Source organism: Hemitrygon akajei, chromosome 26 (assembly GCF_048418815.1).
Source record: "Hemitrygon akajei chromosome 26, sHemAka1.3, whole genome shotgun sequence".
NCBI lineage: Eukaryota > Metazoa > Chordata > Chondrichthyes > Myliobatiformes > Dasyatidae > Hemitrygon > Hemitrygon akajei.
Window position 1 is genome coordinate 31,177,906 of NC_133149.1, and position 13,021 is coordinate 31,190,926.

General features: G+C 40.3%; 1 protein-coding gene across 6 annotated transcripts in view; it reads left to right on the forward strand.

Moving 5' to 3' along the window:
- The window catches only part of LOC140716828 (uncharacterized), a 394,334-nt gene that overhangs the window by 205,257 nt on the left and 176,056 nt on the right, over nt 1–13,021 (forward strand). For all 6 annotated transcript variants that reach the window (XR_012096375.1, XM_073029773.1, XM_073029775.1 and 3 more), the window contains exons 92-95: nt 213–346; nt 2,703–2,912; nt 5,682–5,879; nt 6,720–6,821. Coding sequence is in view for 5 of the 6 variants with exons in the window: in XM_073029773.1 (XP_072885874.1) it covers nt 213–346; nt 2,703–2,912; nt 5,682–5,879; nt 6,720–6,821 (644 nt within the window). In the remaining variant the exon portion in view is untranslated. The remainder of the gene's footprint in view (nt 1–212; nt 347–2,702; nt 2,913–5,681; nt 5,880–6,719; nt 6,822–13,021) is intronic.

Genomic DNA, 13,021 nt, shown 5'->3' on the forward strand with positions numbered 1-13,021 from the left:
GTGACAAGCTATGAAATGACCTAAGTAATATTGGGGGTGAAACTAGTCATGAGTAAATGTTGACAGGTAATTGTGTATTTTTCTCTTGGGCAGATTATAAAATGAGTTACCTTTCATTTCATGCTATTGCAAAACCCCTAATTTCACCAATATTTCTTTAAGATTTGATTAGGCATTTCTAATCATCCTCATGCCCATCTCTTTCTTGGCAGAGAACAAGCTGAACCTTGCCCCCAAGGTTCATACTGTCCAAAGGGTACTGGTATATCTCCCCAACCTTGTCCTGTTGGGACATTTGGAGCATCCCAGGGACTGAGGAAGATATCTGACTGTACTCCATGTCTTGGTGAGAGAATGGGGTCCTTGATTTGCGTAAATTTTGCTTCTGATTTCTTAATAAGTCTTCCCAATTGGTGACTGATACTCTGAGACATTTGGTAAATTTATTCTCAGACCTTTGAAGTGTTCTTGTATGGAAGCCACCAATCACAATCCTCCTCTCTCTCTCTCAGCTAACATGGTCTCTACCTGCTCCCATACAACAGAAGCTAAAATGCAGGCACGCCACATTCCATTGAACTCTTGCAGATAACATAGTTAGCATTGATGTTAGCACCAACTTTGACAGGATATTTAATGCTCTTGCACTATAGGCTGCCAGAGACATCTTTGGCTGCAGGTCAATTCAAGCTTTTCTGAAGCTGGGGAGACATAATCACAAATGTTCTTGTAAGGAGTGAAATGCATTCTACCCATCTTTTGACAGAACTTTTACAATAAATCATTGGCATGTATATCCCTTAAACAACATGGAGATACAAGAGACTGCCGATGCTGGAATCTGGAGCAACAAACAACCTACGGGAGGAACTCTGTAGGTCAGGCAGCGTCTGTGGAAAGAGAAACAAAGTTAATATTTTGAGTACAGGACCCTTTGACTGTTAATAAATCTTGGACCTGAACATTAGCTCTCTTCATCTTTCCACAGATGATGAAACCCTGAGGAGGATTTCCAGCATTTTCTGTTTAGGTTCTATTACAGTTAGGTTCACTAATATTGTTAATTCACCTTCTGCACACAATTACTTTGCTGCAAATGTCTTTCAGACCTCCAATGCCAGACCCCAGGATACGTTGTACCCCTGATCCCATCCTGTCCTCCCTTCTCACTATTTAGATACCTCTCCAAACTCCTCCTACTGCCCCAACCTCTCACAATTTCATTCCAATTTACTGAGGCTCAAAGGTGATCACAAACCTTCATCCATCCCACCCCACCTCAACCATCTAATATATTGATCTCATTCACCCATCCCAATGTGAACCTTACAGTCTTTGGAACTGGTGTCCTGTGATCTGTCACCTGCCTGCATGCCCCTGGTGGATCCATGGCGGTGCTCAACAACCTGACCTTGGTAGCGACAATACATTGTCATACAAGGTTGCTCAGAAAGCAGAAAGCCTTTGCAAACCTTCAATATCTCTCTCTGACAGTGTGGCAACTTCAAAGACTTGTATTGAAACATAATTCTGTGTATTTATCCACTAACACTGTTAATTATTTAGCTCTTTGTTAAATAAAACTATATAATAGGCAGTTACATCTTCAATTTTATTCATTTAAAAATGATACCTGTGAGACAGTTGAGTGCCTCTTTGTATAATTCTGCTTTCTGTGCTTTGTACAGCTAAAAAATCATGCAGATAAAAAGTTAATATTTTACAGAATCTTCAATAACTGAAACTCTAAAATACAACAGGAAGAATGCCTTGTAGATACGTGAATCCATTTCACCAATACTTAACCTGTGGAGGTTATAATTTCTTGACGTTGGAGTTTTATATAATTTCTTGGAGTTAAGATCACAAAACATGACAACCATCTAGGTTCTCCTGATCTGGTGAACACATATGTTGGGTGGGAGCTGGTCTTTATCCCTAGATCTTGCAAAGTAATCTTTAAGCATGGAATGGATGCAACATAAAGTGGGTTTAATGTGTCCTTGCAAAAACTCCTCCACACCGCCCTATCAAGACTATGGATCCTTTCTGTCTTGGGCTATCACCACGCAGAAAAGGCATCCTGAACGTTGAGTGAGTTAGTTTCCTCGGAGTGCTAGAGCAGGGCACAGTAGTTTAATATTTATATTTCCAGAACAGCAGTCCTGAAGTATGAACCAGTAATCTGGAGGCAGGAAATCAGAAGCCACCACAGCAGTCAGAGAATTGAACTTTAGTTACCTAACTGAATGTAGAATATAAAGCCAGTATCAGATGGATTGTCATGCAATCCAGTTCACTGATATCTTTTGAGAAGGAAGTATGCTGTCTTTACTTGGTTTTGCTGTCATGTGACTCCAGACCCACACTACATTCATTGACTCTTAACTCCCAGTTAAGATGACCTAACAAGTAGCTTGGTTAAAGAGCTATTATGCTGTGCAGAAAATACTTAACTCACCAGTCACAACCAAATAGTGAGTAAGAGTTAAAAGAATACAGATTTTTACCTCTAGTTCACGTACAATGAGTCCTTGATCATAGGCTGGTCAGTAACCAGCTCAAACAAAACAACCTTCTTGTCTGAACTAAATCTAAAGTCCCAGGGAAAGAAAATATTACAAAATAAGATGTATTTTTTTGCCATTTCTAATGTTGATATATTGGGAAATTTCAAATCAATCCTCATTCTTCATCCTTAGGTGGTTTCTACTGCAGTAGCCTAGGCCTAACACAAACTGAAGGCCCCTGTGATCCTGGATTTTTTTGTGTATCTGGAGTTAATACTCCACGTCCCTCCATGCACTTCAATCACACAGGGAATGGTGGAGAATGCAGTGCAGGTGCCTACTGTCCCAGAAATTCTACACTACCTACCCCATGCCCACCTGGGACCTACAACTCTGAAACAGGTACAGAGCCTCCTGGTGGCACTCTGCTTTCATTTGTGTTCAGGCTGAAACTCAGCAACATAAATCATCTCACAATGTCACTTGAATACTATGCATGCTTATACATAATGACTATGGAAAATAATTTAAATACATTGATTTATTAATTTGTTAAATCAGTCTCCTCTTACTCAAATTTTCTTACCACATGCAAGCAGGACATTTGAACCATCAATGTCCTGGTCTCAGAACAATCCATCAGTCCCATTCCCTCACTTATTTCTCTGTAACAGATTCTCTCCTGATTTTCCTATAGCCTCCCATCCTAAGAGGAATTGAGAGTAGCAATATAACTAATCAACAGATCTTTGGAATGTGGCAGGAAAACAGCACCCAGGTCAAAACCATTCAGTCACAGGGGGACCAGAAAGCACTGGGGGTCAAGATCAAGCATAAGAGTGTGGAGCTGAGAAAATAGCACAACCTGCTGTACACAGTGCTGTCTGTTTCTGTTGTCTTAAAAGAATCTGTGTTTAACATTTCATGAAAAGTAAGTGGAGTAGTTGAATATTAACTCCTAAAAGTTACGATATTTAGCCTTACTATTTATTTTTAAGTGCCACACAATTTTAGAATGTATCTCGGATTACAATTGATAAAAGATCAAGATAAGTCCATATCAATTGTCAGTAAAAGGACTGTTTTTCAGTTACTGTGTAGAGTAAATAATCAAAATTAAATTATTTCATTGAGAAGATTTTAAGAAGTATGATTAAGTAGAACATAGAGCAGTGCAGTAAATAGAAGTTCAAAGTCAAGTTCATTATATTAGAGTTGTCAAACTTTCCTCTTGTAATATTTACTCAAAGACATTGTGCTACAGGTGTTTATATTGATATTGGGTTTGATGTCTTCTTTCTGTAGAAGACAAGCATCTGTTTCCCAGATTTAAAATGTTCTGAGGGTTGACATTGTTTCATTGTCAGTCTTTGGAATGGTCACTTGAGTGGCAAAATAAAGTAAGGCTCTTCTTTTCTGAAGCATTGTGAAATGTAAGATAGTTGAGGTTTAATGTGGAAATCAAAATAATAGGATTTTCTATATTGACTTGTTGGTAAGACGTTTTAGCAGCAGTAAATACCCTTCTGTAATATACTGCCCCAATTACTGCTTGAATTGAATCATGCTTGAAAATGAATATTAATAGAGGAAAAATAATTTGTTAGGTTAACAAAAAGCCATCATTCTACACAAAAATCTCACATGGTCTAAGAAATAAAGTTTATGGCCTCTGGTGCGGTCTGTGTGGAGTTTGCATGTCCTCCCTGTGATTGCATGGACTTTTCCCAGGTGCTCCAATTCACTCCCACTTCCCAGAGTTTCATGGATTGATCAGATAAGTGGTGCTGTGAATCAGCCCAGGTGTAAGGTGAAAGGGTGTGGGGGAAAAGAATAGGATGGAAGCAAATGGGTGACCAGTGTAGAGTCCCAGGGCCTATTTCCATTCTGTTGGATTCTGTCTTTAACTTCTGCATTGCTACGGAAAGTGCAAATATTATATCAGTCTACATGCCTTTGTGCGGGGCAGGTCATGTGATTTGAGGTGACAAAAGGGATTGATGAAGGTAGAGCAGTGTATGTTTCCTACATGGATTTTAGTAAGGCATTCGACAAGGTCCCTCATGAAAGGCTCATACAGAAGATTAACATACATGGGATCCGCAGTGGCCTGACCATTTTAGATAACAATTGCTTGAGAAGACGGAGTAGTAGTCTTATTCTAACTGCAGGTTTGTGACAGATGGTGACTAATGGATGCATACTAAGACCACTGCCATTTGTGATGTACAAGTTTGCAGCTGACAGGAGATTGGTGGAGTTGTGGGTCATGGACAAGGATATAGCAGGATCAGAACAATTGCAAATATAGATGGAGAAATAGTAGATGAAATTTAATCTGAGCAAGTTTGAAGTGTTGCACCTCTGGGAGATCAAATTTAAAGAGAAAATACACAGTTAATGGAAGGGCCCTTAAAACTGTTGATGTTCAGAGGGACCTTGGGGTCCAAATCCAAAGCTCCCTGAAAGTGGCCATACAAGGGTAGTAAAGAAGGCATTTAGTATGCTTACCTTTATTAGTCAAGACATTAAGTTCAAGAGTAGGAAAGTTACATTGCAGCTTTTTAAAACTACACTTAGCTGCATTTGGAATGTTGTATTAGGTTCTGGTCACTCCATTATGCAAAGGATGTTGAGGCTGTGGAGCTGGTGCAGAAGTAGTTTACCAGGATGCTGCCTTGATTAGAGAGCATTGGCTATGAGGAGAGGTTGGACAAACTTGGGTAGTGTACTCTAGAGCAGTGGATGCTGAGAGGAAACTTGATAAAAGTTTATAAAATTATGAGCAGCATAGACTAGACAGACTGTAAAATGAGAGGCATGCATTTAATATGAGAAGGGGTGATTTCATAGATGAGCAGGGCAAGTTTTCGTACTCAGAGACTGATGGGTGCCTAGAATGCACTAACAGTAGTGGTGGAGGCAGATAAAATCAAAGCATTTAAGAGGCTTTTAAATAAGTGTGTGAATATTTATAAAATGGAGGGATATGGACCAGTGCATGCAGAAGAGACTTGTTTAATTAGGTGCCATTAGTTTCATTAGTTTGGCACAACTTTGTGAGCCAAAGGACCTGTCACTTGAACATGTAACACTCAGTATTGAATGAATATGGGTGATTCCTTCTCTGTATTCTTCTACCTAACTGTGTGACTCTTTGAAATGTTTCAGGTCAGGGTATCTGCCAAAGATGCTTAGCTGGTTACTTCTGTTTCGGTGGTCTTTCCAACCCCTTTCCACAACAATGCCCGTCGGGACATTACTGTCCAGAATCCACCCGCTTTGCAAATGAATATCCTTGTCCCCCTGGGACCTATGGCAGTTTGCTTGGCCAAGAAAGCTCAGCTGGATGCTTGTCTTGCCCTCCAGGTAAGCAAACATTAACATTCTAAACCAATCACTGACACTTTTACTGCTAACTCCCCATTCCCCCATAACCAAAACTGTCCGGGTAGTTAGCATGTCAATCACAGTCATTCTCAAGACCATTGTATATCACATTGGAATGCTGTAGGACCAAAGTCATTCTGTTTTTACCACTATGCAGACTCATTGCCTTTAATTTATCATAAAAATTTCTACTTTTATTTTTGGGTTGAAGTGTTTTGCAGTGAAATTAATATTATCACCTAGCCTGAAGGACCACTTTCATTATTCTGCTTGACTAGCATTCCATGTAGGACACAGCTGCATGGGAGAAAAATAGCTTTAAATAACAAGTCATATGCTTCAGGCAATGTTCCATTATTTATCCCACTGTAAAATTCCAAATTTGTGGAGCATTCCTATATAAAATATGCTGAATGTGATCAAAGTGAATTCACTTCTGTGTGGTGCAAATACTGTAAGACTGTGTCTGTACACTGGGTTTCAGAAAGCTATTACATGGAATGCGCCATGAAACAGGACAGTGTTGTTTGCCCAGTTGTCAACGGTGTTCAGGTTTATACCCACAATTCTTTCCATATGCATGTGGTCAGGGTACAGCTGCTGTTAATTCATTTGACCATTGAAATAATGCTAATCAAGAACATCATCTTTTACATTGCATACTGTTAATCCCTACAAAATACTTGTACTGTTTCTATGGGATTGCTGTCCTGAAGTATGAGCAATATTTCCTCAGTGAATAGCTCTCTGGTCATAACAGAATGTTGCAAATGTAGTAAACCTGAGCTATTTTTCTCCTCAAAATACTATTATTTATAGGTCAGTTCTGTGAAGGAAATGGTTTGAGTACGCCCAGCGGGAACTGCTCTGCAGGTTGGTTTTGTACTGGAGGTGCATCCACAAGCAAACCTTTGTCTTCAGGTAAGTTGCTGCAGAGACCCAGTGTAGGCTGTGCTTTTTGGTAAAAAGCATTTGCTTGATGTTGGAAGATCACCTTGTATTTAGAATGAAAGGACTAGATTTGCATTGTTCAAGTTGTTCAATTAAATTTCTATAAATATGGGAAAAGACATTGATTGGGCAGGTTTTAAGTATGTCTTAACCAAGTGTATCCATGTACAGGTCCTCTTGCAGGTTTTGCTTAGATCTAGTCATTGCCTATGTGTGTACTATCTTCAAAATGTTTAACCTAACTTCTTAAACCAACTGTTCTCCTGTTAAACTTTAGCTGCCTTCCAGTTATCAATGAAGCGACCAAGGATTTATCAAACATCATCTAATCATCAGTGATTACTAATTATGACTTAGGAGCAGGAATATTTCTGGCTGCCCATCAAGCCTGCTCTGCCATTTAATACAATCACAGCTGATTTGATTGTTAAATCAATTCTGCATTTGTGTCAATTGACAATACCCTTTCACTCTCTGCTTGTCATGTATCAATCTACCCCTACTTTAAAAACATTCAAAGACTCTTGTTGCACTCTCCTTGGGGGAAGAGAGCTCCAAAAACATACAACCCTCCAAAATAAACAAAAATTCCTTACCTCCACTTTAGGTGCAAGAAAATTTACCCCCAACCCCATTCATTGAAGGTTCTCCCACATTGACTCTCATACACCCTTTCAGGCCTTGCATGTTTCAATCAAGATCCCTCTCACTCTTCTAAACTCCAACAAATACCAGGTTAACCTATCCAAGCTTTTATCTTAAGATGATCTACCCATTCCAGATATTAGGCAAATAAGCCACCTCCAATCGTCTCATCTTTTAAATAAGCTGACAGTATTATACACAGTATTCCAGATATGGTTTCAGTAATGCTTTACATAACTAAGGCATTGTCAGAATCAGAATCGAAATCAGGTTTATTATCACTGGTATGTGTCATGAAATTTGTTAACTTTGCAGCAGTTCAATGCGTGATAATATAGAAAAATGCATAAGTAAATCAATCAATTGCAATAAATATATATCTGTATATTAAATACATATCCCCTACATTTATACGCTGCTTCCCTCATCATAAACATTTTATTTGGCATTTCTTCACTGCTGTACCTCCACACTACCATTTTGTGAATCATTCACCAAAACACCCAGATCCTTCTGCATCTCAACTCTGCAAACTGTCACCACAGGGAAGTACAATAGCGTAGTGGTTAGCGTGACGCTATTACAGCGCCAGCAACCTGGGTTTAATTCCTGCCACCGTCTGTAAGGAGCTTGCACGTTCTTCCCGTGACTGTGTGAGTTACCTCTGGGTTTCCTCAGTTTCCTCCCACATTCCAAAGACGTTCAGGTGAGTAGGTTAATTGGTCACATGGGTGCAATTGGGCAGCATTGGCTCATTGGGATGGAATGGCCTGTTACCATGCTGTATCTCTAAATTAATGAGATAATCTTTCTATTTTTGTTTTCCTTTCATATTGGATAATTCCACAGTTTTCCATGCTCTACACTATTTGCCAGATCTTTACCCTCAAGCTTAACCTATCAACACTCTTTTGTGTCCTCATTATATGATCTTCAAAACTTAGAGTTATGCCGAACAAAATCAGTAATGCAACTGATGCAGGCCATCAAAGACTCATTTGCACTAATTCTGCTTGAATCCCATTGGGGCGACATGGTATTACAGGGCCAATGACTCGGGTTCAGTTCTCACTGCTGACTGTAAGGATTGTGTACGTTCTTCCAGTGACTGTGTGGGTTTCCTCTGGGTGCTCAATTTCCTCCCATATTCTAAAGCTGTCTGGGTTAGTACATTCATTGGTTATCTGGATGTAAGGAAGGTGGTTTTATAAAAAGCTAGTCACAACTTGAGCATAGTGGTCTATCAGGGATTTGACCATCTTCAAGTGACCTTCTCTGGGCTATAATGACAAAAACAGTTTAGTTCATGCTCTTTACTCATCTTTCTAAAGTGTTCCGCTCCACTTATTTTCTAGATCAGATAGACTGCTAAATAGCAGATTGTATTTACTTATAATTAATGTACATTTGAAAATTCTATTTATTTCTCACCTGTGTTTAGAAGTATAAATATCTTCAAATGAGACCTCTGCCGAAGCATCTTAATGAGTCACCATTAGACAGAATGTAGCCATGTTAACATTGAAATGTGAGCAGATTCCAGGTTTCTCCAGCATGGAGGTAATCATCCATTCCACCAATGCTACTATGTCATCAACAAGGCTCCATTCAGCAGCAGGATGGATGAATCCAGTTGCGACAGTACACAAGATACTTGCTTCTGTGCATGACAAAACAGTTTGCTAAACTGGTACTCATGATCATTACATTCAGTGGCCACTTTTTTAGATACAGGAGTATTCCTAATAAAGTGGCCACAGAGTGGAACCCAGTGCGGTCTTCTGCTGCTGGAACCCAACCACTTCAAGCTTCAACATGTTCTGTGTTCAGAGATGCTCTTCTGCACACCACTGTTGTAACTCATGGTTATTGAGTTACTGTTGCTTTCCTGTCAGCTTTAACCAGTTTGGCCATTCTCCTCTGACTGCTCACGTTAACAAGTATTTTTGCAGAGAGAACTGCTGCTCACTGGATGCTTTTTTTTTGTGTTTTTCGCATCATTCTCTGTAAACTGTAGAGACTGTTGTGCATGAAAATCCCAGGAGATCAGCAGTTTCTGAGATACTCAAACCACCCTGTTTGGCACCTACAATCGTTCCACGGTCAAAGTCACTTAGATCACATTTCTCCCACAATCTGATGTTTGGTCTGAAAAACAAATGAATCTCTTGACCATGTCTGCATATTTTTAAGCATTGAGTTGCTGCCACACAACTGGCTGATTAGATGATTAGGTTGGGGCACCATGGTAGCATAGATACTATTACTTCTCAAGACGTTGGAGATTGGAGTTCAATTTCCAGGAGTTTGTATGTCATATATAAGTCTCCAAATAGTAGCCAAGGTGTGGAGTTGAGATTGCAAACAGATCTGGATAAGGCATGTAATAAGGGTAGGGTCACAAATTGTAATGGGGGCCTTCATTATGCAAGGGGATTGGGAAATCAGGTTGGTGTTGGATCACAAGAGAGGGAACTTGTTGAATACCTATGAGATAGATTTTTAGAGCAGCTTGTGTTTGAGCCTACTCGGGGAAAGGCTATCTTAGATTGGGTGTTGTGTAATAACCCAGATGCTTATTGTAAAGGAACCCTTAGGAGGCAGTGATCATAATATGATTGAATTCAGACTGTAATTTGAGCGGGAGAAGCATTAGTCACATATATCAGTATCGCAATGGAATAAAGGGAATTACAGAGGCATGAGAGAGGAGCTTGCCCAGGTAGATTGGAGGAGGATACTAGTGAGGATGACAACAGAGCAGAGATGGCTGAAGTTTCTGGGCATAGTTCACAAGGTGCAGGATAGGTATGTCCCACAGAGAAAGAAGTTCTCAAATAGCAGGGGTAGGCAGCCATGACTGACAAGGGAAGTTAAGGACTGCATAAAAGCCAAGAAAAGAGCATATAAGGTAGCAAAAGTGAGTGGGAAGTTGGATGATTGGGAAGCTTTTAAAATCCAACAAAAGACAACTAAAAAGCTATAAGAAGGGAAAAGATGAAATCTGAGGGCAAACTAGCCAATAATAAGAAGCAGAATACCAAAAGTTTTTTCAGTTATATAAAGAGTAAAAGGGAGGTGAGAGTTGATATTGGACGACTGGAAAATTATGCTGGTGCAGCCATAATGGGGGACGAAGAAATGGCAGATGAACTTAATGGGTACTCTGCATCAGTCTTCACTGTGGAAGACACTAGCAGTGTGCCAGAGGTCCATGAGTTTCAGGGAGCAGGAGTGAGTGCCATTACTATTACAAAGGAAAAAGTGCCAGGCAAACTCAAAGGTCTTAAGGTGGATAAGTCACCTGGACCAGATGGACTACATCCCAGAGTCCTGAGCGAGGTTGCTGAAGAGATAACAGATGCATTGATCATGATCTTTCAAGAATCACTTGATTCTGGCATGGTCACAGAGGAGTGGAAGATTGCAAGTGTCACTCCACTCTTTAACAAGGGAGGAAGGCAAAAGAAAGGAAATATTAGGCCAGTTAGCCTAACCTCAGTGGTTGGGAAAGTGTTGGAGTCTATTATTAAGGAGGAGGTTTTGGGGTACTTGGAGACCAATGATGAAATAAATCAAAGTTAGCATTGTTTCTGTAAAGGGAAATATTGTCGAACAAATCTTCAAGGAAGTAACAGGCAGAGTGGAAAAAGGAGAGGCAGTGGATGTCACACTTGGATTTTCAGAAGATATTTGATAAGGTGCCACATATGAAGCTGCTTAACAAAATAAAATCCTGTGGCATTACAGGAAAGATACTGGCATGGATAAAGGAATGGCTGACAGCGTGTGGGAATAAAAGGGGCCTTTTCTGGTTGGCTGCCAGTGACTAAGCAGTGTTCCTCAGGGGCCAGTATTTAGACCGCTACTTTTCACATTGTCAGTGATTTGGATAACGTACTTGATGGCTTTGTGGCAAAGTTTGCAGATAATACGAAGATAGGTGGAGGCGTAGGTAGTGTTGAGGAAGCAATACGATTGCAGCAGGACTTAGACAAATTGGAAGAATGGGCAAAACAGTGGCAGATGGAATACAGTGTTGGAAAATCTATGATAATGTATTTTGGTAAAAGGAACAATAGTGCGGGCTGTTATCTAAGTGAGGAGAAGGTTCAAAGATCAGAGGTGCAGAGGGACTTGGGAGTCCTCGTGCAAGACTCCCAGAAGATTAGTTTACAGGTCATGTCTGTGGTAAAGAAGGAAAATGCAATGTTGGCATTTATTTCAAGGGGAATAGAATATAAAAGCAAGGAGATAATGCTGAGGTTTTATAAGACGCTAGTCAGACCGCAATTAGAGTAATGTCAACAGTTTTGGGCCCCATATCTCAGAAAGGATGTGTTGTTATTGAAGAGTCCAGAGGAGGTTTACGAGGATGATTCTGGGAATGAAGGGGTTAAAATATGCGGAGTGTTTGCTGCTTTGCACCAGTACTCACTGGAATTTAGAAGAATGTGGGGGGAGGGGGTCCTTATTGAAACCTACTGAATGTCGAAAGGACTAGATAGAATGGATGTGGAGAGGAAGTTTCCTATGGTGGGGGTATCCAGAGGGCACAGCCTCAAAATTGAGGGGCGACCTTTTAGAACAGAGGTAAGGAGGAATTCTTTTTAGCCAGAGAATAGTGAATCTGTGGATTACCCTGCCACAGACTATGGTGGAAGCCAAGTCTGTGGGTACGTTTAAGGCGGAAGTTGATCGTTTCCTGATCAGTCACGGCATCAAAAGATATGGCGAGAAGGCAGGTGTTATGGGGTTGAGGGGGATCCGGGATCAACCATGATGGAATGGTGGAGCAGACTCAATGGGCTGAATGGCCTAATTCTCTTCCTATGTCTTAAGGTCTTATGGTCCTTCCCATGAGCGATGTGTTTCCTCCCATATTCCAAAGATGTACTGGTTAGTAGATTAATTGGTCATTGTAAATTGTCCTGTCTCAGACCTTAAGACATAGGAAGAGAATTAGGCCATTCAGCCCATCGAGTCTGCTCCACCATTCCATCATGGTTGCCGGATGGGGTTAGACTAATAGGTGAGTGAGTTGCTGGGTAGTGCTGCTCATTCAGCCGGAAGTGTCTGCTCCACACTGTATCTTTAAATATTTGCATTAATGAGCAGGTGTACCTAATTAAGAGGACATCGAGTATATAGACTTTGTGTCGAATTCCCACAGTCCTTCTACCAAAAAGAAAATAAATGAGCATTTTATAAAGTGCATTTTGTAATCTTGGAACATGCCAAAGAAGTACGCAGCTAATGAAGCAAATTTTGAAATATATTGCTGCTTTTATATGCAACAGTGCAGCAACATTATGCAGAGTAACGGTTTGAGATAAAATATTCAGATCACTTGCTTTGGGTGCAACGAGAATAACCAGTATTGGTCAGTCCATTAGGAGAGCTTCACTGCTTTACTTTAATGTAGTTGCTCATTTTCACATCCTCGTAAAAGAAGAGTCTGCAATTCATTTGCTAGCACCTCCGTCAGTAAAGCACCAAATTATCAAGCTGAATTATGGTTAAAT